The sequence below is a fragment of the Crocodylus siamensis genome, chromosome 2, assembly GCF_052110815.1.
Source record: "Crocodylus siamensis isolate JL-2025a chromosome 2, ASM5211081v1, whole genome shotgun sequence".
NCBI classification, from domain to species: domain Eukaryota; kingdom Metazoa; phylum Chordata; order Crocodylia; family Crocodylidae; genus Crocodylus; species Crocodylus siamensis.
The window spans coordinates 10,526,523-10,554,422 of NC_143396.1; the positions used below are offsets into that span (position 1 = coordinate 10,526,523).

Consider the following 27,900-nt stretch of genomic DNA (forward strand, 5'->3'; position numbering starts at 1 on the left):
GGCGGGGCGAGCGCGGGGCCCGGGCGGGCAGAGCTGAGAGAGCGGAGCCGGCGGCAGGTGGGCGCCCTCTCCCCTCCCCTCCCTTCCCCCGCGGGGGGGATTCCCCCGGTGACGTCACGCGCCGGGATTCCCCCAACGCCCCTCGTGTGTCCGCACCTATCCCGCGTTAACCCGCGGCGCCCTGCAGGGGTCTGCCCCATGGGGGATCCCCCTGGCTACGTCACGCGCCGGGATTTCCCCCCCACACGTGTGTCCGCGCCTATCCCGCGTTAACCCGCGGCGCCCTGCATGGGCGGTCCCATGGGGGATCCCCCTGCCTGCGTCATGCCCCTCCACGTGTGTCCCTGCTTATCCCGGGTTACCCCGCTTTCCCCTGGGGGGGCTTAGGAAGTGGGATTCCCCCCCTTGCCTGCTCCCCTCCCCCCATACCCCGGGCTCCCTCCTACCCCCATGTGTCTGCCTATCCCGGGTGACCCTGCCATGGGGTTATGGGCCGGGATTCCCCCCTCCCTACCCCTCCCCCAGCCTAGATTTGGGGCACCCTGCAGACTCCGTAGGGGATTAAGGAGCCTCCTCCCCCCGGGGGCCACTGGCCCCACCCCCTCCCCAGCTTCAGGCCTCTTAGTAAACCCCTGTCCTGCCTCGCTGGAGAGCAGCTGCCGAGGGGGGGCTCTCTAGGGTGCGTGCAGACTCTGCCGGAAGGATCGGGGGACCCCCAGGCTCGGTTTGGGGCGGGAGCTGACTCCGGCTCGGGGCTGGGAGGACCCCGAGGCTCCCCCGAGGGTGTTTGCATCCTGGCCGGGTTCGTCGCCCGGTGGGATCCGCGCCCCGAGGTGGGCAGACGTCCGTGCTAATCTCAGGCCAGACGTGTCTGGAGAGGCGTAAGTGCCCGGCGCCGTGCGGGAGCCAGGCCTGGACCCAAGGAGCAGAGAGGCCACCGAGGCTGCGTGCTGTCGTGGGGGGACGCAGACGCTTGTCACCACCCCGGCCCGGTTTGGGTGGCACGTGCGCTGCTAAGGACCGATGCTTTGGCGGTGAAACAGCTTTGCACGGAGGCAGCCCCCTGCGGCGACGGGGAAGCCCGAGCGGTTGCTCTGGAGCCTTGTTGAGGTCCTGGGAGCCCTAACGACCTGGTCAGACGGCCTCTCCTGGCTCAGGTTGGCAGCGGGCACCTCGAGGGGCTTCCTCTTCGCCCAAATAAATCAGGGTTGGGAGGGGGATGCGCTGCGTGTTGTGGGGCAGCTTTGTCCCAGCTGGTTTGTGGGTGACCGCAAGACCCGGTGGCATGATACAGTCAGCTCTTCCCCTTGGGGTCACTGGTTGGGGTCCCTCCAGTCAGGGTCAGACCGGTGCTGCATTGCAGGCAAGAGGGGGTTTCCTCCCCTGCTCAGACTGGTTCAGACTGTGTGGGGGCAAGTAACCCTGGTTCAGGTGCTGTGTCCACCACTTATTCCAGGGTATCTGGTTGCTTAAGGCAAACAGGCTATTCCCTGTCCTCCGCTACCTAGTAGAGAGGTGCTAGAGGAGAGCCGCCACCCACGGCGGGTGCACAAACCCAATAGATTGTCCCTTCAGTGCCAGGACACAGATAGAAGGGCTGTGTACACGTGGCCCAGCCACAAGTATGTGCTGGGTGTGCGATTGCAGGCGGGGGGCTGGCTGATGTGTGTAAGAGCACTAATCCCCAGCTCAACAGGGTTGCCCTCTCCGTGGGCCAAGGCCTTGGGGTGCTGGAGAGGCTTGTGTGTCCTGATGACGCTCGGAGCTACGTTGTCCGGAGTCTCGCCCGCCCAGCCGGGTCACCCATGGTGAACGAGCCTGAAAGGCAGTTCCAGGCAAACTGTGGTCCAGCAGCAGATCAGGCAGAGGATGTCAGGATCTCAGAGGCTGTCCAGATGGCTCAGCAGCAGCTCTGCAGAAAAGGACCTGGCTGTGACGGGGGACAAGAAGCTGAGCAGAAGCCAGCAGTGTGCCCTTGGTGCCAAGGCGACCGGCATCCTGGGCTGCATTGGGAGGAGCACTGCCAGTGATTCTTCCCCTCTGTTCAGCACTGGGGAGGCCACATCTGGAGTCGTGTCCAGCTGTGGGCCCCCACTGCAGAAAGGATGTGGACATATTGGAGAGATGCCAATGAAAATGGCTGGGGGACATGACTGGTGAGGAGAGGCTGAGGGAACTGGTCTGGAGAAGAGACGACTGAGAGGGATTGAATAGCAGCCTTCACCTCCCTGCAGGGGGGCTGCAAGGAGGCTGGAGCTGGGCTGGTCTCAGTGGGGGCAGGTGGCAGCACAAGGAGCAATGGGCTCGGGCTGCAGCAAGGGAAGTTGAGGTTAGATATTAGGGAAAACTCTCTCTAGAGGAGGGTGGTGAAGCACTGGAACAGGCTCCCCAGAGAGGTGGTGCAGTCTCCATCCCTGGAGGTATTGAAGACCCGGGTAGATGAAGCCTTGGCTGGGATGATGTAGTTGGGGCTGGGCCTGCTTGGAGCAGGGGGGTGGACTAGACGTGACCTCCCGAGGTGCCTTCCAGCCCTCGTTGTCTGTGATACTAAGGCGACTGCAGCCTGATGGACGTCTCCTGTCATAGTTTCATAGATGTTAGAGGCTGGAAGGGACCTTGCAAGACCATCGGGTCCAGCCCCCCTGCACTTGGGCGGGAAAGGCTGCCTAGTATCCCCCCTAGCCCCTGGGTCCTGATCTCCCCCTTGTCAAGATGCCGCGGTCATAGTTTCCGTGCAGCAGCTTCCTCCCGTCAAACCAAGCCAGGTGCAGGCTTCTGACACGCTGTGATAGAAACCGTCCTGGCACTGGGGGATTGCCGGTGAGTAATGAGGTTACAAAGCGAGATGCCTCATCTTGGGGAGTGGGGCGATCGTTGCCACATACCAGCCCCGGCTGCTTCCACAGTCTCTGTCTAATCAGGCTCTGCATCTCCTTTGCATCCGGCTGGCTCCAAGGTTCCCGGCCACAGATGGAAGCGAGAGCAAAATTTGACGCCCCGTCTTGAGTTTCCCCTTCTCCCCTTTCCTTTGGGGGCAGACGTCTCGGGGTTGCGTGCAGGGAGAATCCTGCCCGTCTCTGTTACCTCGCTCCTGCCACTGGGCACCTGGGGCAGCTGGTTTTATCTTCCAGCTGTTGGTAAAATGACCCCTAAGCAGTCTGGGTGTCCGGATGCAGCGGCAGAGGGGAGTGCTACGGTCTGCTCTCGCTTTCCGCTGCCTCGGGGAGCTTATAAAAGCCAAGGTACTTTAGGGGTAGCCCTGGCTGTGGTGGTCTTGTGCAGGCCGGGGGTCACTGTGCCCATCGGTGCCAGGAGCTATGTGGGCACAGCAGTGGTTTGGAGCCAGTGGGTCTGCAGGTACTAAACAGTCCCGCAGCTCCAGACAGCGTCGTGCTGAGACTCTGGTCGGGAGCGGGGGTCTGGGAGCTGGGCAAGGGGTTGCAGGATTAAAAAAAGGCTGCAGAAATATGGTCCTGTCCCTGCTCAGAGGGAGGTTTTCACCTCTGGCCTCCAATGGGGTGTGTTCGGAGTCTCTCCAGCTGGACTGAGGTCATGGGAATTAGGAGATGTCTGGAAGCCAGCAGCACCTTCCATACATTGCATCTGAGCGGAGATCCTGGCGCGTGAGCTGCGTGCAGCCTCTCCGCGGCTGACGGACACGGCGCAGGGCGGGCTTGCTCAGCTCAGAGCTGGGGAGATGTCATCCCTTTGCAGCCTCATGGCTTAAAGCAGGCAAGGGCTCCTATCTCTTCTGAGACTGCAAGCAGGGACGTGCCATGGGGCCTTCAACGAAAGAGCATCCTCCGGGCCTGGTTCAGCAGGTTTATAGCACAGAGCGTGGCACTGCGTTGACCCGAAACATTCAACGGGCCAGGGAAAGGCAGTGAAACGACTGTGAAACATTAGCCCAGGACAGGGTTGGCCTGTGGCTCCTGCCCACCTGGCGCTGCCCCACGCATGCCGGTGGGAAATAACCTCCCAAGTGCAAGTGCAATGAGAGGTGGGTGCCTGGGGTGCAGCTCAGCTGGGCATCCTCAGGCCACATGAGCTGCAGGCTGGGATCAAGCTGCATGGAAATGCGGCAGCAAAGCCTTCCCCCTGGTACACTGGGCTGGTGACTAAGTAGTCGGGACCGGGGCCAGGGAGCCGAGTGCAAGCGTATCTTCTCACGTTGGAATTTGTAGCGCGCATTGCATGCGAGAAATGTGGTAAGAGCGATTTCTGCTGCGGGGGCAAAGGCGACAGTAAAATCTGTATCTCAGCTCCTATCTGCTGCTGTTTATTGTGAGGAGAGCTCTATTAAAACTCATTCTGCTTTTCAGAAACGAGGGCCGCATTAGCCTCTGGAGCGTGGTATAAGCGAGACAGTACGGTGGTTGGTTTTGCGCTGGGTGCCTGGGCTGCAAAGTGTCTTGGAGCGGAGGAAAACCCCCAGCTGGAGCCTGGAGCAAGAAGGGAATAATCCCAAGTATCCCCCAGGTTAGATTTTCTTCCCTTTAACTCTTAGCTGGTGTAGCACGAGGGGGGCGGCTATCAGGCCCCACGGGTCTAGGGCACGGCCAGGGTTAGCGCAGCGCATGGCCGTCAGCAGGAGCTCCCAAACCCCGGCTGGTCGAGGCTGAGTGACGAAGGAGCTGGAGAGAGGTCGTTCTTGGGACGGGGGTGGAAGAATGCTCCCCTGTGGGTGCGGTGACCCCGGGCAAGAGCTGCCGAAGCCTTGGTTGAAAAGGCACCGATTGGCACTGGCCCCTGTGGTTTGTCTGGCGGAGAGACTCCTGCAGCTCCTCCAATGTGGCTGGGTTGCAGGGGGCTCTTCTGGAGGGGGTCTGTCCAGCTCAGACAGGGGCATTGCAAACCCCAGGCTTGCAGAGACCTGGCAGAGGCACGGGGCTGGAGAAACCAGAGCTGTTTTTCTGGCCGCTGTCTTCGTTTGTAAATAATCAGCCGCTCTGCAAACACAATGATTCCCCTGAGCTATTTATAGTTGCCTGAGCTGGGTTGAGCTGGGAACCCGGCCCCCGGCCACCTCTCTCGGGTAACCCCTGACATTCCCCTACCCGGGGACCTGGGCTGGAGCCGGGGCTGTCTGGGGCTGTGCGGCGTGAAGAGGACCATATGTCTCTCACCCGCAGCCAAGCACGTAGCTGCGCTCGCAGACTTGTTAACTCTGGGACGGGGATGGTGAGAGCATGCTGGGCATGAGGGCAGTGGAGTATAGGAGCAAGGCCAGGCCGCCCTACCACGTGTAACTGTGCCAGGAGGGGAGGGGAGAGAAGGGCACCAGCAGCTCTCTCCAGGCAGCATGGGCCAGAGGCAGGCGCCCGGCTCTGCTCTGGGCTCTTGGCCTGGATCCCTGCATCCCTGTCGGGGACCTTTCTAGGATGGCCTTACCTGGTTCCTCCTAGCATCTCATCCGCTCCTATCCCATGCGGGCCCCTCTGTGCCACCTCATGCTGCCCTCTGCCTCAGCCCTGTCCGATCTGACCTGGTGCCCATGAAAAAAGGACCAGGTTTGGGCACCCAGAGGTCATTTAAGCAAGGGGAGTGAGGGGGGGAAGAAACGGGGAGCCCATATCCCTCCTCCTGCCTGCCTTTTTTGTGCCCTTTGTCCGAGATCTTGCAAGCAGGACCCAACCTGGAAGGGGCCTCTGGGGCCTTGTTCCCTGTCTGCAGCTGACTCGCTGCATCCATGCCTGTGGATTCCCTGGGGATGTGGATGGGTGATGGTGCCACCCCCCACGTCATAGTAGCCTTCATTGACATGTGAAACATCAGTCATGGTGGGGATCCAGGGGGGTGCAGTCGCACCCCACTTTGATTCCTGCTCCACCCAAACTTTAAATCCAACTGCCTGGGAGAGGCAGTGGCATTTCTGTTCAGGCATCAGCGAAGGCATCAATTGACTTCATGGCCTTTTATCATCTCCCTGATTCCTGCTCATCTCTTTCTACTCTACAGATGTGAATGACCGTCTCTCCTTTTCAGTGCCCTTGTTGTTCTGCTGTTCAAACTATCCTTTCTTCCACAGTGTTGCTGTCTCTTAGCCAGTTCTGGTCATGCCTCTCTTTATGTCAGCCCTGCAGATTGTTTGTAACTCTAGCTAAAAGCCTTCACTCGGGTGTGCTCGCATGATCTCAGGTGTAGAAGTGACGGACAGTGACATATTGGAGGGACTAGCAAGAAGGATAGATTATGTTTTATGAGTAAGAGCCATTTTTGGTCCCTTTCCCTTTGGTTGGCAGTGAGTCGTGGGAGGTCAGAACCGGCAGCTCCCTGCGTGGGTTGGCTGCTAGAGGAGCTGCAGAGCCGAGTTGCAGCCGCTGTGGTCCCAAAGTGACGCGAGAGGCTGGGGTCTCTTAGGCTGATCTCTTGTATCATCTCAGCTGCTAAATTGGGGTAGAGTTGGGTGAGTTATCAAATGCAAGACGTTCTTCCGCCGGTCTGGCCAGATTTGGGGAGGGGGGGTCCTGCTGCCGGCGGGGGGTTGGACTAGATGACTTCCTGGGGTCCCTTCCGGTCCTTGCTTCTCTAGGGTGGTCTATGACGTACTTTTACTACAGAAGGAATGACACGATATCTTTAACACCTTTTTTTGCCTCATTTGCTGTGGATTTGTTTTTTTTAACTTAATGTCTAATTAGCAAATCAGCACATGTTCCAATAGTTCTGCTTGTTTCTGCTTTGATCTTAAACTGAGCACTATGGCGCTATCCCCGTAGGTTATTGGTAAAGCTTCTAGTTTCTCTTCAACCGGAGAAAAATACGTGTGGATGTGCCGCACCGTCTGCTCCCCACTTTTCAAAGTCCAGGTCCCTCTGTGATCGGTGGCCCCTTCAGCAGGGTCCCCTTGTTGCGGGATTGGAGTGGAGGGGGCGCACAGTGGCCCCGCTGGGACGGGCCCCGGGGCACAGCCCGGCCCCATCCCCAGCCTGGGCTGCAGCAGCACCTCTGGGGGGATTAAAACCCCAGACACATGGAGCAGAAAGTGGGGAGAGGAAATCCCTCCCAGCCCCATGTAGCAACCAAAAGAGGCCAGAAGCCTGGGACATCCCCGCGGCAGGGCACAGGCACCCCTGCACCCAGATCATCCCCAGCCAGTGCCCATCCAGCCTCTCCTGGACACCTCCCGAGGTGGGGAGTCCTTGCTCTGCATAGATCCCACCAGGATCTTGGCTTTTGGGTTCTCCGGTAGGGAACGGTCTCCACTTGCCAATGCCAGGTGCGCTGCCGCAAGACAGGTGAGGCATCAAGCCTTTTGTGGCACAAGCCCTGGCATCGTCGGTGCAACGGTGTAAAGGCGACGGCTTCCCTACGGCCGCTTGGTCTGGGAAGATGACAAACCCGTTGTGTCAGTGGCTGCGGGAGCCCCCCTCTCTCCAGCCCCAGCCACACTTGCAGCCTCGGCTCTGCTGCCCACCCGCCCTCCCCGATGCTCTTCCTGAAAGTCAGGTACCAAACGGGTAGGGGGGAAGTCCCGCCGCCCTTCCCTGCCATCCCTTCAGCTCACGGTTAAGGGGAGCGGAGGGTTGTTTGCAGAGCGGGGGGAGGGAACAGCCTGGGACGTGAAAGGACACGTCTCTGCTGCAGCTGCACCCTGCAGAGCTCTGCCGCGCGGCGCGGCCCCGCTTGCCCACCCCACCTTGCAGTCGCCGAGCTGGGAAGGTGGCGGGGGGAACGACGTCCCCTCCCCAGGCTGTGGCTCTCGAGTGCCGAGATGCACATCTGGAGAGCAATGGGCGTGTGTTTGCGTATGGAGGGGAGAAGCCACATGGGCCTGCTCATCAGGACTGGGAACGAGCCTTGCCTTTAAGAGGGTAGGATGCTTGTGTCCCCACCCTGGTTCTAGATGCCCCCACCCCAGTCCCATGATGCTTTGAGGCTAAGGATAAGGGCATGCCAGGTGACAGTCGGGTGACGAGGCCCCGCTAAGCCAGCCAGAGGATCTGGTGTTTCCACCCTGTTCCTACAGCTCCGGACACAGAGGGGCCATGATCCTGGTGGGAGAAAGGGGCAGAGTCCTACCCCGGAGGGTCCTGGGATGACAGGGTGGGATGGAGGAAGCCGCCTTGGGCTGTCTCTGGTTGTTGTAGGGGGCAGCTGCCAAGCGGGACGAGGCCAGGATCGGTCCAGCCACCTGTCGGGACGGCTTCGGCACAGTGAAAATCTCTCAAGCAAACTAGTGATGGACCCTGCCGTTGCCTAGTAACTGCAGCTGGGATTCACGCGCGCGAGGCGTTAGCCTTTGGGCACGTTGGACACCTCGTGAGCCCAACGGCGGCCTGTGACGGCAGGGGACCGGACTCGGCCTGGAAGGATTTCTCTCCACGCAGTCCGCGTGTCACTGTCCTGCAGCAGCAGCGTTGCCTGGCTGGCTGGAAACCCCCTGCCTGCATCCCCCTGTGCTGGGGCTTCGCAGCGGGGTGGAGCAGGGACTTCCACACGTGCAAATGCTGCATCAGTCTGAGAGCATCGCGGCGTTTGTGCTGGGAGACGACGCACGATTTGTGCTTGGAGGGAGTTGACGTCAAGCTTCAAATTCCTGAAGGGCAGTTAGAGGGAGGAAGGCTGGAGTCGGGCTTTCCTCTGTGACTTTCAGGACAAGAGCAATAGCAGGGGAAACTGAGGCTGGAGATTAGGAAGAACTTCCTGACTTAGGGGGGCTGTGTAGTGGAGCGGGCACCTGAGAGACGTGGTGGAGTCTCCATCCTTGGAAATGGCCGAGAGCCGGTTGGACAGACACGCGGCTGGGATGGTTTAGCAAGGGCTGAGCCTGCCTTGAGCTGGAGAACAGGACAGGACGTGGCCTTGTGAGGTCCCTTGCAGCCTGACTTTACTTAACTCCCAGGACAGCCACGACTCCCCCAGGAGTCGCTCTCGATTCCAGGTGATGGCACCGGGGTTAGAAGTCGTAGAAATCCTAGGGAAGCAGGGCTGGAAGGGACCTGCCGAGGTCACCTCTATTGCTACAGCCCTGGACACTGCGGGGGCCACGATCCTGATGGGAGAAGGGGGCAGAGTCCTACTCCAGAGGGTCCCGGGATGGGATGGAGGAAACCTCAGGCCACGGGTGGTTGTGGGGGCAGCTGCAGAGGTGAGGCAGGATCAGCCCTGTCCAAACCATCCTATATGATCCACGAGGTCCTGGGTTGCTTTACTGAAGAGTCCGGAGGGGATCCCGAGCCCCGAAGGGGAGCAACCTATCCGCTTCGCCTTAAAAGCCAACCTGGCAAGGCTGTTCCCTCCTCCACGGCTCTCATTTTGGAGTTTGTCTTGGCTTCACGGCGCCTTTTCCTTTTCTTAATAGATTGAAGTGTCCAGGCTGGAGGGTGGCGAGCCTGTGGCGGGGGACCAGGAGGCAGAAGGACACTTCCAGCAGTGCTTTGCAGGGTGGGGAGAGATTGCTTTCCCAGACTGGTGGCTCGGACCAGAGGGTTCCCGCTGCAGCGCTGGGGCCCTGCACAGTCTCAGCAGCGTTGGCTCCGGGCTCTTGGGTAAACACCACGTGGCCCTGGCTGGGGAAGGAGGCTTGGCTTGGAAGGAGCGTTCCTCCAGAGTCGAGGGGGGGAGGGAAAAAAAAAGCAGGCAGCTGGCGTGCACCCGACCCTGCCGTGCCCAGAGCCCTAGCAAGAAGGGACCCCGGGTTGTAATCCGGGCTAGGTGCACGGCACCATAAAGTCAGTTTAACCCGTGCCTGCCTCCGTTTTCCCATCTGCCAGTGAAATGGGTGTAATGTTCCCTTGTTCCTGGCTGCATCGTCACAGCTTGGCATATTAACCCTCACACTCCAGAGCATCAGCGCCTGGTAGCGAGGAAAACCAGGGTCCCTGAGTGGCTCGGATTGGGCTTGATGCAGTTCTCTGAGATCTCAGCCCCATCTGTGGGCACCGTGGGGGTGGCTTGGGCTGGCAGAGGGGAGGCAACTGGCTTTCCTCACCATCCCTGTGAGTCCAGAAGCTCTTCCTGGCAGGACTCTCAGGCAGGCCTGGGCACGTGCTGCAGGACTGAACGGGGGTCCCGCTGGTGTGCTCTGGATCTGGAGCATGTTACGTCTTCTGGAGCGGGGAGGCCGTGGGAGAGACGCCAGGAAGGGGACCTCCATCGCTGGGGGGAGAGGCTGGATGGGCACTGCCGGGGGATGCTCCAGGTATAGCAATGCCTGTGCTCTGCTATGGGGATGTCGCTGGCTTCTGGGCTGTGCTGGTTGCCCCCCACCCCCTTTCTGCTCCATGTGTCGGTGGGTTTTAAGCCTCCGCCAGAGGCACTGGGTGCTGCTGCAGCCCAGGCTGGGGATGGGACTGGGCTGTGCCAGTGCAACCCTGCAGGCTCCCGGTTAGGCTCAGACCCACGCTGCACTGGGATCAGGAAGGGATTTCCCCCCCGGCTGAATTGGCATGGACTGGGGGGGTTTGCCTTCCTCTGTAGTTGGGACACAGCCTCTACCTGGGATCTCTCGAGCCTTCCCGCGGAGGCAGAGCTCCCAGAGACCTCGTGGGAGGGAATCCACCAGGACACATTCCTCGCATGGCGCTCGGAGGACGAAACGGTGGAGTCCTTCAGAGGTGCAGTCGTGGGGCAGCCCTGGTGTGAAGCCAGGTGCCAACATCCAGAGGCACGGTGGAGGCAGGACTCCTTGGCAGCAAAGCACCCAAACGCTGCAGGACACAGGGTCGCTGCAGATACCCGGCAGCCTGAGAAAAGCTGCCGCGTGGCATGTTGCTCTGAAGGCCACGCCGAGTCTGTCGGGGGCTTTGTGAAGCTGGATTGTGGCCCCGCTGACACGAGAGCAAACCTGGCGTTACAGGGAGAGCTACGGCAGCTGCTCCTGGCTCGCAGCAAGATGGTTTGAGACCAGTTTATCCCAGCGGGGGTTCAGCGCAACCGTGCAGGGGTGAGGAGTCCTCCGGGCAAGAGAGAGCAAGTGGCTGCAAGGAGACCCGGATTTTGCCCCCTAGCCCAGCCTTCGTCATGCAGGCACCGTCTTCCCTCCTGCTTGCAGGAGCAAAGATGAACACCTTGCTGGGGTCGTTTGACCCCAGCACTCTTTCCTGCCATGGCAGGGGGTCGGACTCGATGATCTGCTCAGGTCCCCTCCGACCCTAGAAACTATGAAGCCCCGTCACAGGCTGAGGTCCGCGCCGTCCTGCAGAAAAGGGGCGGCGTGCCTATCTGGCCTGACTTGCTCTGACGTACGGCTGGGATGGAGCCAGCAGCCTGTTGGATTCCTGGCTCCCTGCAAGCCCAGGGGAGATTTGGCACAGATGCCACAGAGCCTGGCTGCCCACCCCCAGCTCTGCCTCTGGCAATGCCCCGGAGGCGAGCTGCGGGGTCAAAGCCTCTCCAGCACAGCAGAGCAGCCTTGAATGTGAGCAGCTGGACGGGCAGGGCGTGGGTCTGATTTTACAGTCAGGTGGGGCCTGGCGATGCTATCTGGGCCCCCTGCGGGAGACCTCCGCCAGCATCCGCGGCTTCTCGTCTCCAGGAAAACCCTGTGCAAGCAGCCACCTGCCTGCAGCCCGGAGCCAGCCCTGTGCATCACGCGCTGTTCTTGGCATTTGGGGCAGACCTGGGGACTTGGCAGGCCCCTTCTAGCTCAATGTGCCTCTTTCAGAGCCGTGCGGTGGGGTTTTTTTGGCTGGGGTCCGGGACAGCGCTGTGCCCCGGGGCATGTCTCACTGATCTTGTGCAGGCAGCCCGTGAAACGCTGCTTGGAAAGCTGTCTAGGGCAGTGGTTTTCCATCTTAGACTCTTGTTAAGAGTCCAGGGCCCCCTTGGAAAATGCCAGCTCTTTGCTTTCCCTCATTTTTTGACTGCAGGAAAATATTGGAGTGATTCTCCTGTTGCAAAGGACTTGGAAAGACCACAGCAGGGCAGTGTGTCTGTGACGCTGTGGAGCCCCTGGGTTTGTCTTGTGAATCCTACCTAGGTGTTTGCACAGCTAACGGTGCTCGTGTTGTGTGGGATCCCATGGGCCCCGATGGAGATCCACCGGTGCAGGGGGAATGGCGTTCTTTTTGGCAAGAAGTTGCCTAAATTGCAAATGGGGCTGTGTTTGCGGCCAGAACTCAAGGTAACTCTGGATCCCTTTTCAGCGAGGGGCGGTCTGGGCCAAGAAATCCCTGGAAAAGTCTTCCAGGGACTGCAGCAGTGTCGGTGGCCCGTGTAGCACAGTGGCCGGCGCCCTACCATGGGTTCAGGGCTTCCTCCACCATTGCTTTGGCTACAGGAGGGTCCTGCTTAGTTGCAGCCTCTTGTTTAGGCTCGGTCACGTTGAATCGGACCAAGGCTGGGCTAGTTTCAAGGCTCCCGGCTCGCAGGGAGTTTCCTTCTGCCCCTCGCTCTCCAGAAGTCCCCCGGGGCCCTGAAACTGCACGGGTTCATTGTCCTGCTGTGGATCTGAGCACACTGTCCGGTTGGAGGGAGCCTTTGCCGGTGGAAAGTTCAGAGAGACTCTGGCAGAGGCTTTAAAATCCAGGACGTTGTGGAACGGGGATTTGTCCGGGCTGTGGAGAGCTCGCTATGGGGTCTGGGGGAGGGAGGGAGGGGGGGTCTCTGCTTCCTTTTAATCTGCACTGTCTTCTCTGATCTTGCGTGGAGTCGCTGGCTCTCTCGGGCGTGCCACCACCACGTGAAGGGGAAGGCAGCTGGGTCCTAAGGACGTCTGTTCCCCGAAGCGTCGGCGTGCCAAGGCAGAGCGGCGTTCAGACTACAAGCCCTCCCTCCCCTCTCTTGGCGTTGGCTGCCTCAGTGTTTCCAAGATCCTCTCTCTGCTGGCTTTCCCGTTCAGCCCGGAGCCTCCCGGGCTGCGTGGGGCCGGAGTCTGCACCGTGGAGAAACAGGCAGGTCGTTACAGAGCCCGGAAAGGCACCGGCTTCGATCCTTCTCCCTCGTGACCGATCACCTTCCCAAACAGCTGTCCTCCATCTGCCCCGCCGGACCCTCTCGAGCAGTCTTGGCGCAGGGGGAGCCGTGGCTGCAGGGCCGGTGGGAAAGGGAGACGGCTCTGTCCCGCGGCGGCCAGCTGCGTCCTGCACCGTGCACGCTTGGCTTCGTGTCTCTCCAGAGCTCCGAGCCCGTGCGAAGCCTCAGGGCGCCCGGCGTCTCCCCGCCCTGTTTACTTCATCCCAGCGTGGTGTTTTTCCACCGTCGTTCTCCAGGCCGGGCTCGCTTACCCCGCCAGCTTTTGCTCGGCAGGCTCCTCTCCCCGGCAGAGTGATTTACGAGGCCTGGGCTGAGCGATTTCAGATGTCCAGGCCGCCCGAGGAGGAGTTCGGCTCTGCAAGGGACCGGGGAGATCCTCTCGCGGGTGAGTCGGGGCCGCGCAGTCCAGGTGAGGGTGTGCTGGTGGGCCGGGTGGGGGGAGGAGAGGCCTCCTTCGCCACCTTTCTTTCCTTGGCTTTGTGCTGCGGCTCCTAGCAAGTCCCCGCCTCGATCGTACCTGGCAAGCCTCCGTTCCCACCACACCCCAGTGCTCGCTTGGGGCCTTGGCGCTGGGGATGATTGCTCTTTGCAGCAGCTCCTGCCAGGATGACATGCTGGGTTGCGACCCAGCTGCCGGCTTTCCGGGTTCTTGGCTCAGCGCAGCAGGGACATGAAGACCCAGATTTCTTCGAGGAGGAGGGGAAATGCTGTTGTCTGAAAGCTTAGTTGGGAAGCCGTATCCAGGGGGTAATCAAGAAGATGATGCCTTCCTCACCACCTCCCCTTGGGCATTTTCAAGGAAAGATCTTTTTTCTTCATTCTGCCTTTCCGAAGCAAGAGGCCTCTTTTATTGGGAGGCATGTTGTATGAGAGTAAATACGGTACCGACACCCGTGTCTGGCCTCGCTTGCTCCTGGTTATACGGCCCAGCGTAGGAGTTGCGGGTTATGTGCAGTGGTGTCGTACGGGGGATCTCCAAGTGCGAGGACTCGGCTGCGCCCCCGAGCCAGCTGTGCTCGAGATCCTTCCCCAGCGCAGCCCTCTGTACCCGTGTCTGGTACATCTCGTGTTCCCTCTTTAACACGTGCTCCTCCGCTCTCGCCACCACAGATGGTCACTTAGCATGGCTTTCACCCCAAATCTCATAGCGTTTGCACTTTGTAAAGCCCCAGCTCCTGGAAGCACGTGAAGAGCAGGGATCTTTTTAATAAAACATCCGGCCCTCAAGGTTTCAGAAGGCAAAGAAAAACAAGTGCGACCTGGAGGCCGAGAAACCTGGGGATAAATAAGGAACCTAAACTGGCTGAAATCAGGGCATGATATCTTCTTGCATCTGTGCAGCCCTCTAGAAATGGCCGCTGGAAATTCGCGTGTGTATTATATGCGGGAAATACAGTAAGAACAGTTTCTGCCAGGTCAACCAAGAGTAAAACCTGCAGCGATCCACAGGGAGCCTCGCTGCTGCTATCGGTGACCTAGACAAGGGAAGAGCTCTGTTCCTTCGTTCTGTTTTTCTCATACAGGGTGTTTGCTATATCCTGGAGTGTGTCGTATTCAAGAAAATGCGGCACTTTCTTTTAGGGGTGGGAAGGGGATTTCTGACTGAATGCACGGGGCTGGCACGGGGGTTCGGGAAGCAGAGAGATCTATTCAGTCACCTGAGCCGGGTCCCCATGCCCTGACCTGCCAATGTGGGGCCTGTGGAGGAGCATCTCCGTGCTAGTGCGGCAGGAGACCAGTGTGAACGCACGGCCTCTCTGTGACCATTAAAGCCAGGATTAGCAAGTGCATTACAGCCCTCAGGTGCTCGCTGCAGCACCGGTTTCCCTGTGTCTGCATGTGCTGCATCGGTCCAGCAGCCAGCGTTGGCATCGCAGACGTACGGGGGTCAGTGAGGGCAAGCTGTTGGCATCGGGAGAGCCCCGCGTCCCCGGTCCTGGATGTTCCCGGTTCTCCTGTGACTCCGTTGTTCCTGCTCAAGGGTCGAGTACGGGCCTGGCTGCTTTTGCAGGTACTGTCACAAGGTCCCGTGGCTCTGAGCAGTATGACTTGGCCCGGCTGGACAAAGCTTTGGCTGGGGTGAGAGAGTTGGGACTGGTCCCTTTAGCAGGGGGCTGGACTAGATGTGACCTGAGGTCCCTTCCAACCCTCATTGTCTCTGATTTCTGTGACTTCACGTAGAGCAGGGGTGCGGGTCTGATTTGACCCATGGAGCGGTAGAGAGGTAGGGCTGGAAGGGGACCTCCATGTAGTCCAACCCCTGCCTGAGGCAGGGTCAGCCCTGTCCAAACCATCCCAGACAAACCCATTGTCCGACCTCTTTGCAAAACTACCGTCACCTCTGACCCAGTACCAGACACTGCACCTGAACCTGCCCCAGGGAAAGCAGGGGGACCGCAGCCGTCAACGTCCCACTTCTATAACAGGTTGTTAACACGTGCTGGAGCGGCAGCAATTTCCTGCGTCGCTCGAAGAACGCTGCACCCGCCAACAGTCCCAGGGCTAAAAGCAACCCGGGGAGGTCTGCGCAGGCCAGGTGCAGCCAGACCCTCCCTGCCGCATCATCAGCTTAACGAGATGAATGCAAACACTGAGGGATCCTTAATGAAACTCATTGGGCTGCACATTCCCAGGAAGCAAGAGCAGGCAGGTGTAATTACCACCTGGCGTCTTGGCCCTGGGGAGCTACGAGGGGGCGACGGGCTGGCTTTGTGGGGCTGATTTTTGTCAGCCAGCAACACGCCCGGCCGGTTCGCCCGCTCGCCAGGTGCGTCCCGCCCCGACTTGGCGTTCACCCGTGCCTCTAGAGCCCCGGATCAGAGCGAACACGTTCGTGCGAGAACCCTGCTGTGCTTAGGCGAGGTTTGACTCTCTTCCCCACCTCTCTCCTTCCCCTCCCAGATCCAGTAATGATGAATGGTTCCAACGTGGCCAACACGACGACGTCCAGCACGAAATCCAAAGAGGACCAGGTCGTGAACGGGCATGAAGAGAAGGAGAACAACCCTTTCGCCGAGTACATGTGGATGGAGAACGAGGAGGATTTCAACAGACAGGTGAGACGGGGAGGCTCTGCCTTTTGGAAGCAAGGACACCAGCGGTCCTTGCCTGGCCCTGTCGGGCTGCTGTGTCTCGAGACACGTCCTCCTGCGGCAGCAGGTAGTTTCTAACTAGTGTCAGGTCCTTGTGCGCCTAAATCCTTCCCTGGATCAGTTTTCTCCCTCCTCCCCGCCAGTCCGCTGGAATATTTGTTGGCGGTTCAGCCGATGCTGCGTGGCTGCGGTGTCGATTGTACGGCCCACGGGCTGGATCCGGCCCGCAGCACCTTGGCTTTCCCAGACAGCTGGGAAAATTAGGGCAGGGCTCGCTGCTGAGTGCCCAGCTACAGAGCCCCAGTGGAGAGGTGCGTTGGGGTCGAGATCCAGCCTGTGGGACCTCGCACGAGTTTGACACCGCTGCTGTGTAGGATCTGCAAAAGCGTCCCTCCGGGGGAGCTGCAGCTGGCTTGGTGGTGGCAGAGAGGCTGTTCCCATCAGCCCTTTCCTGAGACCAAATTATTCCAGCCAGATTTGGGGGGGTGGAAGTTAGGCCTGTCTCGGTGGGGTGCAGAAACGATATTGCTTTTCCTCCAGCGCGTGGTACTCGGGCCCTCCTATTCCTGCGTGCCCAGTTTGGAGAGGAACCGGTGGGTAGGATGGGGGCATGGGGGGCAGCCGAACACTGGAAGGGCTTTTGGTGGGAAGCCGCTTTCTCCATGCTCCCCAGAGGTGGGTGCGAACAGCTGGAGCAGCAGATGCCCATCGGCAGGGCCCCAGAAGCAATGCAGCCAGCGTGCTTTGGTGACGACCCCTCCACGGCCCACCTGGCCTGAATGGGAGGCTGAGCAGAGGATATCTGCGGCTGTCCGAAGCTCTTCAGACGGGGGCGTAGCCTTTCCAGCCGCTAAGCAGGGGACGCGGCAGCCCTTTTTCTCTCCTCCGCTGCTCTCCTGACTCACCACACACAGATGCACATGCAGCCCGTCCCCCTCGCTGCAACCCCGGCCTCGCCGAGCTGCTGTCCTGATGCCAAGCCTATGTGATGTGGCAGGGAACGGACTCGCGGCCTGGAGCTGGGAGCCTCCGGCTGCCATTGGCGGGGCAAGCGTCTGCTCTGGGCAGGAAACCTGAAACCTTCCTCGCTGAGACCCGGCAAAGGCCTGCCACTTGGCAGCAGAGCCCCACGTCAGGATCAGCCATCTCCCGCAGCCCCGGCTGGGCCTGGGGCAGCAAGGACGGGTTGTTTCGCATGGGACGGGTTGGAGGGAGGCCTGTTCCTCCTTCCCCCGGTCCCCAGCGGAGGCTGGGATCCGTCGTGCGAAGGTCTCCATATGGAAACGTTTAAGCTCGTTCCATAGGAGTGACCTCCAGCTTGCAGCCATTCTTCCCAAGCAGCCCGAGACTCGCCATGCCAAATTATGCACACAGCCGTGCCTGGGCTATGACTCAAGTGTGTGTGTTCATTGCATGTGACTCAACGCCGGCCCAGCCTCCCCACACAGCTGCCCCGGCGGAGGAGCACGATTTGTTAGCAAAATGCTGGTCTATTCCCCCCGATTCGTTTTTAAAAACACAGCAGGGGCAGGCAGGGTAATGGGTCTTCTCCAGGCTGTGACTAGACCAGTGGTTCTCAACCTTGTTAGACTCCAGATCCCCTTGGCCCCATCCGATAAGGCCAGCTCTCCGTTTTCCCGACGCCGGAAGAAGAATGGAGCCGTACTTCTCTTGCAAAGGACTCTGCAAGCCTGCAGCAAAGTCTGATGGTTTTGACAGTCTGCATTTCCACTGGAAATCTCTGGGTTTCTCTCATGAAGCATATGTAGGTGTTGGAGTATTTTTAAGCCTTCCTCAGAGGTGCTGCTGCAGCCCCGGCTGGGGCTGGGGGCTGGGCTGTGGCAATGCTCTTGCTGGCACCAACCCCGCAGGGTCCGGGCTAGAGGGTCTTGCCCCTGCGCTCAGGGTCAAGCTAGTCACCGTATTTGGGTTCACGAAGGAAATTTCCCCCCTGGGCAGACTGGTGTGGACTCAAGGGGTTTTGCCTTCCTCTGTAGCAGGGGCACAGCCTCTCCTTAGGATCTATTGAGGATATATTTCCAGAAGCAGGACGCTGGCTGCTGCGGTCCCTCCTTTGCCTATGGCATGCTCAGGTGCGATATTTTGTGTCAGGGTTGCCGGTAGTTTCACGAAGAGGTTAGATGAAGGGTTTGTCTGGGCTGGTTTGGACCAGGCTCATGGGGTTGGACTGGATGTGACCGGGGGGAAGCTAGGCATTTCCATCCACCCTTGACTCGTCCTCTGCTCGGGAACCAGCTTGGAGGTTTTCTGATCCAACTGCAGGTGGGAGCATCCGTGTCTGAATCAGCTCGGACCGGTGTCTTAAACCTCCCACGCTGGAATGGCTCCGCAAAGGGCTCCTTTCCCAAAGCCTCCACCTGTGTGTTAATGGGCGCGGGGTGACGGGAGCATTGGCGACCTGGATGGAGATTCAGTGCTGCTCACGGCTACGTCGCTCCAGCGTCTCCATCAGAAATGCACCGTCCTGAGTGCACCCGTGTGGCCACCAGCGATCCCATCTGCTCAAGCGACGGGGCTGTGCTCCTGGCGCGCGGCGCGTTAAGGGCAGAGTGGCTTGAGAGGCGGCACGATGCTTTCACCTGCCTCTTTGGTGGGTCGGGCTCCAGGGCCAGGCTCACCGTGTGATGGAGGCAGGGTTGGATATTGGGAGAAACTTGCCCCTGAGGAGGGTAGTAAAGCACTCGAACGAGCTACCCAGAGAGGTGGTGGCATCTCCATCCTTGGAGGTTTTTAGGACTCAACAAAGACTTGGCTAGGATGATGTAGTTGGCTGGTCCTGCTTGGAGCAGGGGGTTGGATTAGATGTGAGCTCCGGAGGTGCCTTCCAGCCTGGCTTTTCTGTGATTCTTTGATTCATTGAGTCTTCCCAGAGGCCTGGCAGGGCAGAGCAGACGCACGTGGCACAGAGACACTGGTCCGTATCAGACCAGAGTGGGAGAAACAAGGGCTCAGCTGGGAGCGACAGTCCTGGGGAGTTCGTTGGGGTGAGAGTAACAGGCAGTTGAGGACCTTTGCTCCCCTCGTGGTACCGTGGTAGCAAGGCACAGGCCCCGAAGTGAGTGTGCAAGAGTCTTGGTATCAGTGCACAGACACGTTGGAGGGAGCACTGCTGCAGTCGTTCACCGCTGCCAGGCTGGTGGGCCTTCATGAGTCGCTTTGAAGCAAGTGCCAGGCATGTGGGGCTGCAAGATCACGTTGGCCATCGTGCCGTGGTCTCCTCGTTGCCAGCCAGTGCCGGCACAGGCGTTAGAAGCTGGGGAATCGCCCCCCCAAGCCCTGCAGGATCGATTCGTGCCGAGACGGACTTTGCGGCGGAGCTGACTCCGAGCCGGCTCTGAGCAGAGCACCAGCTTGTGGGAGGTTTCTTCTGCCTCTGCATTTTCTTTTGCTCCAGGCTTGGGCCGGGCTGTGAAAGACACGTCCAGGCGGAGCCTCCCGTTCGCATCCGCACGGGGAAACAAATTCCTGCCTCTTCTGGCATGGCGAGTTCCTACCGCCCTCCGCGGTCCCAGCAGTTCGGGGCACGAGCTCTTATCCTCCCCTCGCAGCTGGTCCCCGAGCCCTTTGCCAGGTGGGAAATCAAACCTAAGGGGAGTGAACGGCGCTGCCCTAGAGACGGTGTCTCTGGGCTGGTGTAGGCGGCTTTGGGGGCGGAGGGCGCTGCAATCTCGCCGTGAGAACAGGGCTTCCTGGGGCCAGGCGCTGGGAAGAGAGCGAAGGTGCTGAACCAGCCCCGAAATGCAACCCCAGCCCCAGGAGCTTGGACAGGTGGGTGAGGCTGGGCGTCCTGAGGGATTTAGGGCAGGGGGGTGTTGTGTGCCGTGGCAGGGCAGGGAAGGCGTTGGCCGTCTCGAGACTCTTTGGCTCCATAGAGGCTGCAAGACGAGAAGAGGGTCTGGATGAGAAGGGCAGAGCCTGGGGCCCCGGGATTGCAGCTGTTCCCTGCGTACAGGAGCTGGGTAGCAGGAGACGGCGGCTGCATCAGCAGGGCGGAGGCGCAGGTCTCGGGGGCTGGCTGGGAGGGGGCATCCTGTCAGCAAGGCCGGCTAATAGGGGCAGGCTCAGACTGAGTAATGAGGGCGGGTTACCGAGCCGGTGGCGTTGCGGACTCTGTATTTCAGGGAAGAACAAGATAATCTCTGAGTCGAGGCAGTGGCTGGAGCAGGGCGCTGGCCGTCATTGATTGGTGTCTGACGGACACGACTGCAGACAGGCCTTCCCCTGCTCCCGCTGTGATGCATCTCCCTGCTCCCAGCCCCCCTGACGCAGGTGAGACTGGTCCCCCCGCATCCTCTGCCGCCGCGGTCTGGACAGCTCTCAGCACAGGGCAGATGCTTCCCTCCAGAGACCTTCCTGGAAGACAGAGGCATCCTGTGTGGTGCTGCTCACATCCATTGAGACACCCCCCTGCCCCGTGAAGGACACGGGCTGCGCCAGGTGTTGGTAGCGGGTGAAAAGCCTTTCTCCTCCCAGCCGCCCGTTTCAATCCGGTTTGACCCAACAGTGCCTGGAAACCCTTTCCTCTCTGGCTCTTCCACAGGCTATGTCTACACGCAGCGTCGGTGCTTAGTCGCTAGGGAGAAGACATGGTGAGCAATGCAGCGGGAGCCCAAATGCTCTTCAGCCTGGTGGGTCGAGGCCTGTGAGCTCATTAAAGAGGCCTCCCAGCTCTTCAATGGTGCATATGTCCCGGGCCTGCCTCATCTGGGCAGTCGCACTGAAAATCCCATCCTCTCCAAGTTAAAATCCTTCCTCCCCAGATGGCGGGGGAGGGGGCTCTGCTCCATCCTCCAGGTATCTGGGGCACGGGCTGGCATATCCAGGCAGGCCGGCTTTCCTTTGCCTGTGTGAAATGGGAGCAGGCTGCCCTCATGTGTCAGGAGAGGCAACAGCAGTCAGCCCGATAATGCTGTAGTGCATGCTCGCTAGGGAGCAGCTCTGCAGGCAGTTGTTTTTACCAGATCATGTAAGAAAATGGGACTGATGCTTAACATTCAGAAGCCTGAAGGCCTCCATCAACGAGCTCCTAATGAGCAGTCCCCAGATCTGGTCACTGAGATCCACGGTGAGACTCCGGAGAAGTTGAGTATTTCCTGTGCCTTGGAAGCCGTCTCGAAGAAAGCTGACATGGATGCAGAAACCCAGCATTGCCTCAAACGTGCAGGCGGACACCTGTGGAAATGGGTTGTTCGAAGATTGGGACCTCAGAGCCGAAACCAAGCCCGTGGTTTATCCAGCAGTCGTGCACCCCACCTTGCTGCATGGAGCTGAGATGTGGGTGAGGTACAGGAGACATAGCATCAATGCTACCTGCAAAAGATCCTGCGAATCCAGATGGATGAACTGACAGTACCATCCTCTTGCAAGCAAACACCACGAGCATCGAGGCGATGATCATCCGATACCAGCTTTGCTGGGCCGGCTACATCATCCGGGCGTCCAACTCCAGTCTCCTGAAGCAAGACTTACTCTCCCAGCTCAATCGAGGTGCACACTCAAGAGGAGGGCAGAGAAAGTGCTTCACAGACTTCTGCAAGGGCAACTTGAAAAAATGCAGCATTGACATCAGCCCATGGGAAACGATTGCCCAGGACCACTTCACATGAAGGCAGATCTGCTGCAGGGATATCAGTACTTTGAAACCTCACAGTGACAACGGGAGATGGACAAGCGGCAGAAACAGCGTGTCATGGACTGAACCGAGAAGCAGAGCCACCCACCCCGCGTGGAAACACGTGCCCGAGCTGCAGCAGAGTCTGTCGATCCTGGACTGGCCCCATCATCCATCTTCACACCCATGGATAAGACAGTTGTGGAAGACAGTCACCCTCTTCTGCAAGGGATGGCTGATGATGAGCTGCCAGCGTGCTACAGAGCCTGCAGTGGCATCGTTCCTGATCTTGCTGCCTTCACTTGAGGGCCGATCCCCAGGCAGACTTCATCCTGATTCCCTCGTCGTGCCCTGCAAAGGCGCCTCTTCCTTGGGATGCACCCATGGGAATGAGCTGCTTCTGCAGCTGGTGCAGTCATGCCTGAACAGGTTTTTTCCTTCCCAGAGCTGCAAGACTCCTGCAGTTCACAGCCATGTGGCCTTTCCTGCACAGGAGCAGGAGTGGGGCGACCTGATCACCACTGGTGATCAGCATTGCTTCTGCAGGAGGAGCGGGAGAAGCCAGCAATTTGGAAACTGAGGCTTGAAACGTGTGGCTGAAGGAGACCCAGAGGGTCGGTGGCTGAGCTGGGAGCCAGGAGTCCGTCTCACAGGGCAGTGCTCTGGCGCAGGGAGTGACCGTGGCAGAGGAAACCAGCCAGAGACAGCACCGATGAGAACCCCATTCCCTTCCCAGCACCCGGTTTCTTGCTGTTTGGGCTTCACAGCTGGGACTTGTCTGTGCTGCAGCACCTCCTCCAGTGCAGGTTTCCCCCTGGTTATGATTTCACACCCAGTCCTGCCCGTGCTGCAAGAGGTCAGCTAGAGTCGGGTGCCCCTAGACGCATCCGGGAGCTGTGCTGGGGTGGCTAGCCCAGCCTTGGACTTGGCTGTGTTAAGCCACTTGCAAGCTAGGTTTCCTTTTCCAGCTCTGCAGCCTGCTCCAAGGCCAGATCTTAGCCTGGGGTCAAAGCATGATTCTGGCCTGGTTTAAAGCATGCCTCGAGGTGGTCACAGCCTCTGTCCAAAGACAGAATTGCAGATGGGGGTCTGCACCTCTCACGAGTGGGTCTTGGAAGGTGTACGGTAGATGCTTAGGCCAGCAGCTTGCTGAGTTTATCCCCTGATGGGTTTTTTGCCCCTCTCGGCCAGGTGGAAGAGGAGCTGCAGGAGCAGGAGTTCCTCGACCGCTGCTTCCAGGAGATGCTGGACGAAGAGGACCAGGACTGGTTCATTCCCTCGCGCGACCTGCCTCAAGGCATCGGGCAGCTGCAGCAGCAGTTGAACGGGCTCTCGGTTACCGACAGTCACAGCTCAGAGGACATTCTGGTAAGGCTGTGGCAGAGGGCTGCACGCTTGTCTGCAATCCCTTGGGCTGGGGGCACAGAAGTACAGGGCACCTCTGGTGCAGGGGTTGTATAGTATGTAGGGGTGAGGGGATGGTATCGCTCTATCACTCAGCCCTGGTTAGGCCTCAGCTGGATGGTTGCCTGTAGGTCTTGGCTTTGCATTGGAGGATGCAGAGAAGCAAAAGGATCCAGAGGCGAGTAACAAAAGCGATGGAGGGGTTGGGAGGACCCGGGGATGCGTGAAGAGAGGTGGAGAGAACTGGGTGCACGAAGTTTGCAGAACAGATTCAGGCAACTAACAGCAGCTCTCAGCTGGTTGAAAGGCCCCATGAAGAAGAGGGAGGGCAGCTGCTTTCCTGACTGCAGACGGCGGGATGCGGCAAAGCAGAGTGGGATCAAATAACGGGGAAGTTTCCTCCCTGCTAGAGCAGCTGGGCAGTGGGACTGGCTGCCCAGGGAGGCTGTGAGGTCTCATTCCCTGGGTGCCCTGCAGAGGCTGGACAGTGTCCGTCTGGGCTGGGGTAGGAGCAGCTCATCCTTCCCCGATGCAGTGGGCTGGGGAGATGACCAGTCCCTTCCAGCCTTGGGAGAGTCTGAGAGTCTAATTTTCCCTTCAGCAAGAAAAGATTGTTGTACAGGCTGGGGACTGGCTGGTTAAGCAGTAGCTCTGCAGAAAAGGACCTAGGGGTGATGGGGGACAAGAAGCTGAACAGGGGCCAGCAGTGTGCCCTTGATGCCAGGAAGAGCCACGCGCATGATCAGAGGTCAGGAAAACAGATCTGACGATGACAGGCTGAGACACATGGGACTCTTTAGCCTGGAAAAGCGCAGGCTCAGGGGTGATCTGATGGCCACCTATAAGTTTATCAGGGGTGACCACCAGGATCTGGGGGAACGATTGTTCACGATTGTTCAGAGGTCTAACGGTCACAAACTCCTGCAAGACCATTTCAGGCCGGACATAAGGAAGAATTTCTTTCCTGTCCGAGCCCCCAAGGTCTGGAGCAGCCTGCCAGCGGAGGTGGTTCAGGCACCTACATTGAACACCTTCAGGAGCAAATTGGATGCTTATCTTGCTGGGATCCTATGACCCCAGCTGACTTCCTGCCCTTCGGGTGGGGGGCTGGACTCGATGATCTCCCGAGGTCCCTTCCAGCCCTGGTGTCTGTGAAACCTATGAAAGTCTATAAAATCTATGAAGGCCAACGGCATCCTGGGCTGCACTGGTAGGAGTGTTGCCAGTAGAGAGGATGTGTGGAAGGGGCTCAGGTGTTAGTATACCTGCAAGGAAGGAGGCCCTGAGCCAGCTTCCATAATGTGAAGTCTTGAGTAGCCAGGACAGGACGGGAGTTATTTAGTCTGGAGAAGAGAAGGCTGAAGGGGCTTCAAATATAAAAGGGATGCGCTGAAGAGAATGGAGATCAACTCTTCTCTGCGTCTGCAGGGGACGGGGTCAATAGCAACAGGCTGAAATTGCAAGACGGAAGATTTAGGGTGCAGCATAGCAAGGTCTTCTCGCTGGGAGGAGGATTCCTGCCCTTCCAGCCCCATTTTTATCTGATGCCCTTCTCCCTCTTCTTTCCAGAGCAAAAGCAACTTGAACCCCGACGCCAAGGAGTTTGTGCCCGGAGTGAAGTACTGACCCTCGAGGCAACCTTTGGAAGGACTGCGGCCCTGGCTTTGGGGTGGGAGGGGGCGGGGACTGCCGCACATGGGAGCTGGGAGAGCATCTCCGGGCAACTCGAACCCGGCCCTGCGCGGTGGCGCTGCGACGCGGGGAAGCCTTGCTCTAGAAGCTTCTCGAGTCCCCCCTTTTTTTTTTTAAATCGTTATTTTTTTTTTCTTCCTCTATCGTTTTCGCAGCAGTTTGCTTGTTAGGGCCGGGCCACCACCACCCCTGCTGCAGCCAGGGGTCATTTGGGCACACGCTTCAGACCAGCTAACGTGGAGGCCGTCTGGGGAGCGACGGCATTTCGGGGCTCCCCTCAAGGTGGATCGGGGCCAGTGGCCCCTCGGGTCTGCTTAGTCGGGGTCGCGGGAAGGTGCCGTGGGAGAGACGGCTTTCACTCGGCTTCCTTCTACCCTGCGGGGTTTTTCAGCTCCGGTCGCGCGGCTGGCGGACGCTACACCGGGCCCCTTGCGGCTGCTAGAGAGGGGAGCCCGGCTGCTCTGGGTCTCAGCGCATGCTCTCAAGCGAAGGAGCCCAGATCTGCAAGAAACCGAGCCGCCCCCTTCTTCCTCCTTCACCAGGGAAACGTCTCCTCCAACATCCATACTCCTCGTCTTTGAGCCTCAGGCTCTTACATGGCCGACAGGCGGCTGAGACCTGTCCCCGGGCCCCCCCGGCTCCTGCTTTGTATGGAGAGAAGGCAAAATTATCCTTCTTAAAATCCATGTCCAGCAACAAAGGTCAATTCTCCTCGTGTCCCGGGTGCCATTCGGGGCCCTATGGTCCGGCATGGGCCCTCAAAGACAACCTGTTGGGGCGGCTTGAAGAAGCCACCGTCCTTGTTTTCCCCAACAAGGCTGGGGAGGAAACCCACCGGGGTCTCCAGCCGGCACCCTACCCTTGTAGGAGCCGGCTGCCTTCCGCCTCTCGGAGAAGATGGTGCCCAATGGCTGTCGGGCAGGAATTGATGCCTGTCCTCCATGCCGTCTGCGTGGAGTAGATGGCCAAAGTCCCCCTTTGACTTGGCAGAAGTCGTGGGATGGGGTGTAGGAGCCCTCAGCAGCACGGTGGAGGGAAGAGCTGGTCAGGCTCAAGATGGCAGGCTCCGCCATCTTGGCGGGGGTGGCTTCCACCATCTTGTTCTGGCCGGCTCTGCCATCATGTTTCGGCCAGCTTCTCAGGGGCCGCGCTTCACCATCTTGTTCTGGCTGAGCTCTACCATCTTGTGGGGGGGGGGGGGTCCGCTGTCTTGTTTTGGCCTGGCTCTGCCATCTTGGCGGGGGTCATGCTTCATCATCTTGTCAGGGGCCGGCTCCACCATCTCGTTCTGGCCAGGCTCTGCCATCTCGTCAGGGGCCGGGCTCCGCCATCTTGTTCTGGCTGGCGTCCCTTCTCACCGGGGAGGCGATGGCTGCGCCGGCCGTGGCCATCCTGCCAAAGGGCAGAACTGGCCATGGCTTCTCGTCCAGCCCGCGTGAAAAAAGGGGTGTTCGCCCATCAGCACGGCAGCACCGCAAAGAGGCCGAGAGACAAGGTGGCCGCTCTTAGGGTCGGGGTGGAGACGGTTCGATTGGGCTCTGCCCCGTTGTCTGCTCTCTGCTGCATCTCTTTTGCAATCGCTCGCCCCTTAAACCAGCACTCGCCCCTTGCAAGCTTCCCCGTGGAGCCGGGGCTGCCCCGGGGTCTTGCAGGGACCAGCATCTATCTCATCTCCCGGCAGCGATTGCAGCGTGCTCCTGTGTTTGTGCAAGATTCCCGCGGGAGCAGGAAGAGCCGACTCCATTGCTCACGCGACTTCTGTATCTGCAGGATGTTTCCCTGTCCTCCCCGCCTTTGGTTTCTCTCTGACTTGGACACCCTTTCCTGACACGCTGTACATTTTTAAGACGATTCATTGTTACAGAATAAAACTTTTTGGAGTCGAGCGGCGGGGAGGTCAAGCTCTGTGTCCATGGGTCGCTCCCCAAAATGCCCAGGCTGGGGATCTGGGTTGCTTTTGGACTAGGGATCAGCGTAGAGCGGTAGGGCTGGGAGGTCGTCTCCCTGGGGCAGCATCAGCCCTGTCCAGACAAGCCATCATTGAAAAGCTTTGTTAAATTCCCATCAACCCTGCCCCAGGGGAAGCAGGGGGACCGCGATGGCCACTGTCCTGCTTTTATAAAAAGTTAAATAGATGCTCAAGAGATCCCAGGTAGACCATGCCCATGCTACAAAAAAATGCAAAACTCCCTCGGTCTACCAATCTGACCTGGGGGTAAAAAGCCTTTCTGATGCCGACTATTGCAATTAGTCTGAGCCTGAGCAGAGGAGCAAGACCCTGCAGCCAGGACCCTGTGGGGTTGGCATGAGACAGCCCTGTCCCCATCCCCAGCCGGGGCTGCAACCAGCACCCAGCGCCTCGGGGAGGCTTAAAAAACCCGATACATGGAGCAGACATTGCCAGGCCTGCATGTGATTGGGGGTGAGGGTGACATGGGCTTTCAGGCCCCAGGCCACATGGATGAGCGGAGAGCAGCTGCGTGTGTCCAGGGGTGGGGGCGGGATGCAGAGCTGGAAGCTGGAGACGGATTAGCACAGGGACGGGCTCCTGCCTTTAGCCCCTTCCAGTCCCATTCTCCTTGGGGCGAGGCAGCCACGGCCACCTGTCCTGCTGCACAAGTTGGGGCATCCGTGCTGCAAAGCCTTACAGGAAAGCATGACAGCTTCCCACGGCCTGCAGCCGCACCCAAGGGCACACTGCAACGCCCCAGCCCAGCAGCCACGGTCAGCTGGGGGTGGCAGGCACTACCTGTCTTGCACACTTTAGCATGTGCACCTGTCTGCCTCGCCTGGCCTCACGCCCTGCCTGGCCCCTGTGCTGATCGGGGAGCACCTGGTTGCCAGAAGGTGCCGAGAGCTCCTTGCTGCTGAGGCCCAGGTTGAGTTGAGCTTGGCAACAAGCAACGTCGTGCGAGGGCTTTATGCAAAAGACCAGGGGCCGCCACGGCACCAACAGCATGGGACAACCACCCTTCAAATCATAAAATCCTAGAAAATGAGGGTGGGAAGGGAGCTCAGGAGATCACATCGAGTCCAGCCCCCTGCTCCAAGCAGGACCAGCTCAACTACATCACTCCAGCCAGGGCTTTTTCAAGCCTGGCCTTGGAAACCTCTAAGGATGGAGACTCCACCACCTCTCTAGGTGACCACCCTGCTAGTGAG

At 59.4% G+C, this 27,900-nt stretch overlaps 1 protein-coding gene across 6 annotated transcripts; it reads left to right on the forward strand.

Annotated features, from left to right (window-relative positions):
• On the forward strand, window positions 1–26,623 carry PAIP2B (poly(A) binding protein interacting protein 2B). Of its 6 annotated transcripts, XM_090035151.1 has the most exons (5): window positions 1–57; window positions 4,323–4,479; window positions 15,820–15,974; window positions 22,834–23,010; window positions 24,616–26,623. In XM_090035151.1, exons 3-5 carry the CDS (start codon window positions 15,828–15,830, stop codon window positions 24,670–24,672), a joined length of 381 nt encoding a protein of 126 aa, XP_089891277.1. In that variant the 5' UTR covers window positions 1–57; window positions 4,323–4,479; window positions 15,820–15,827; the 3' UTR covers window positions 24,673–26,623. The 6 variants fall into 6 exon arrangements, with proteins under 6 accessions (XP_089891277.1, XP_089891278.1, XP_089891279.1 ...); XM_090035152.1 differs by lacking the exon at window positions 4,323–4,479 and having other exon boundaries at window positions 7–57; XM_090035153.1 differs by lacking the exons at window positions 1–57; window positions 4,323–4,479 and adding an exon at window positions 6,273–6,406.
• Window positions 26,624–27,900: the final 1,277 nt, after the last annotated feature.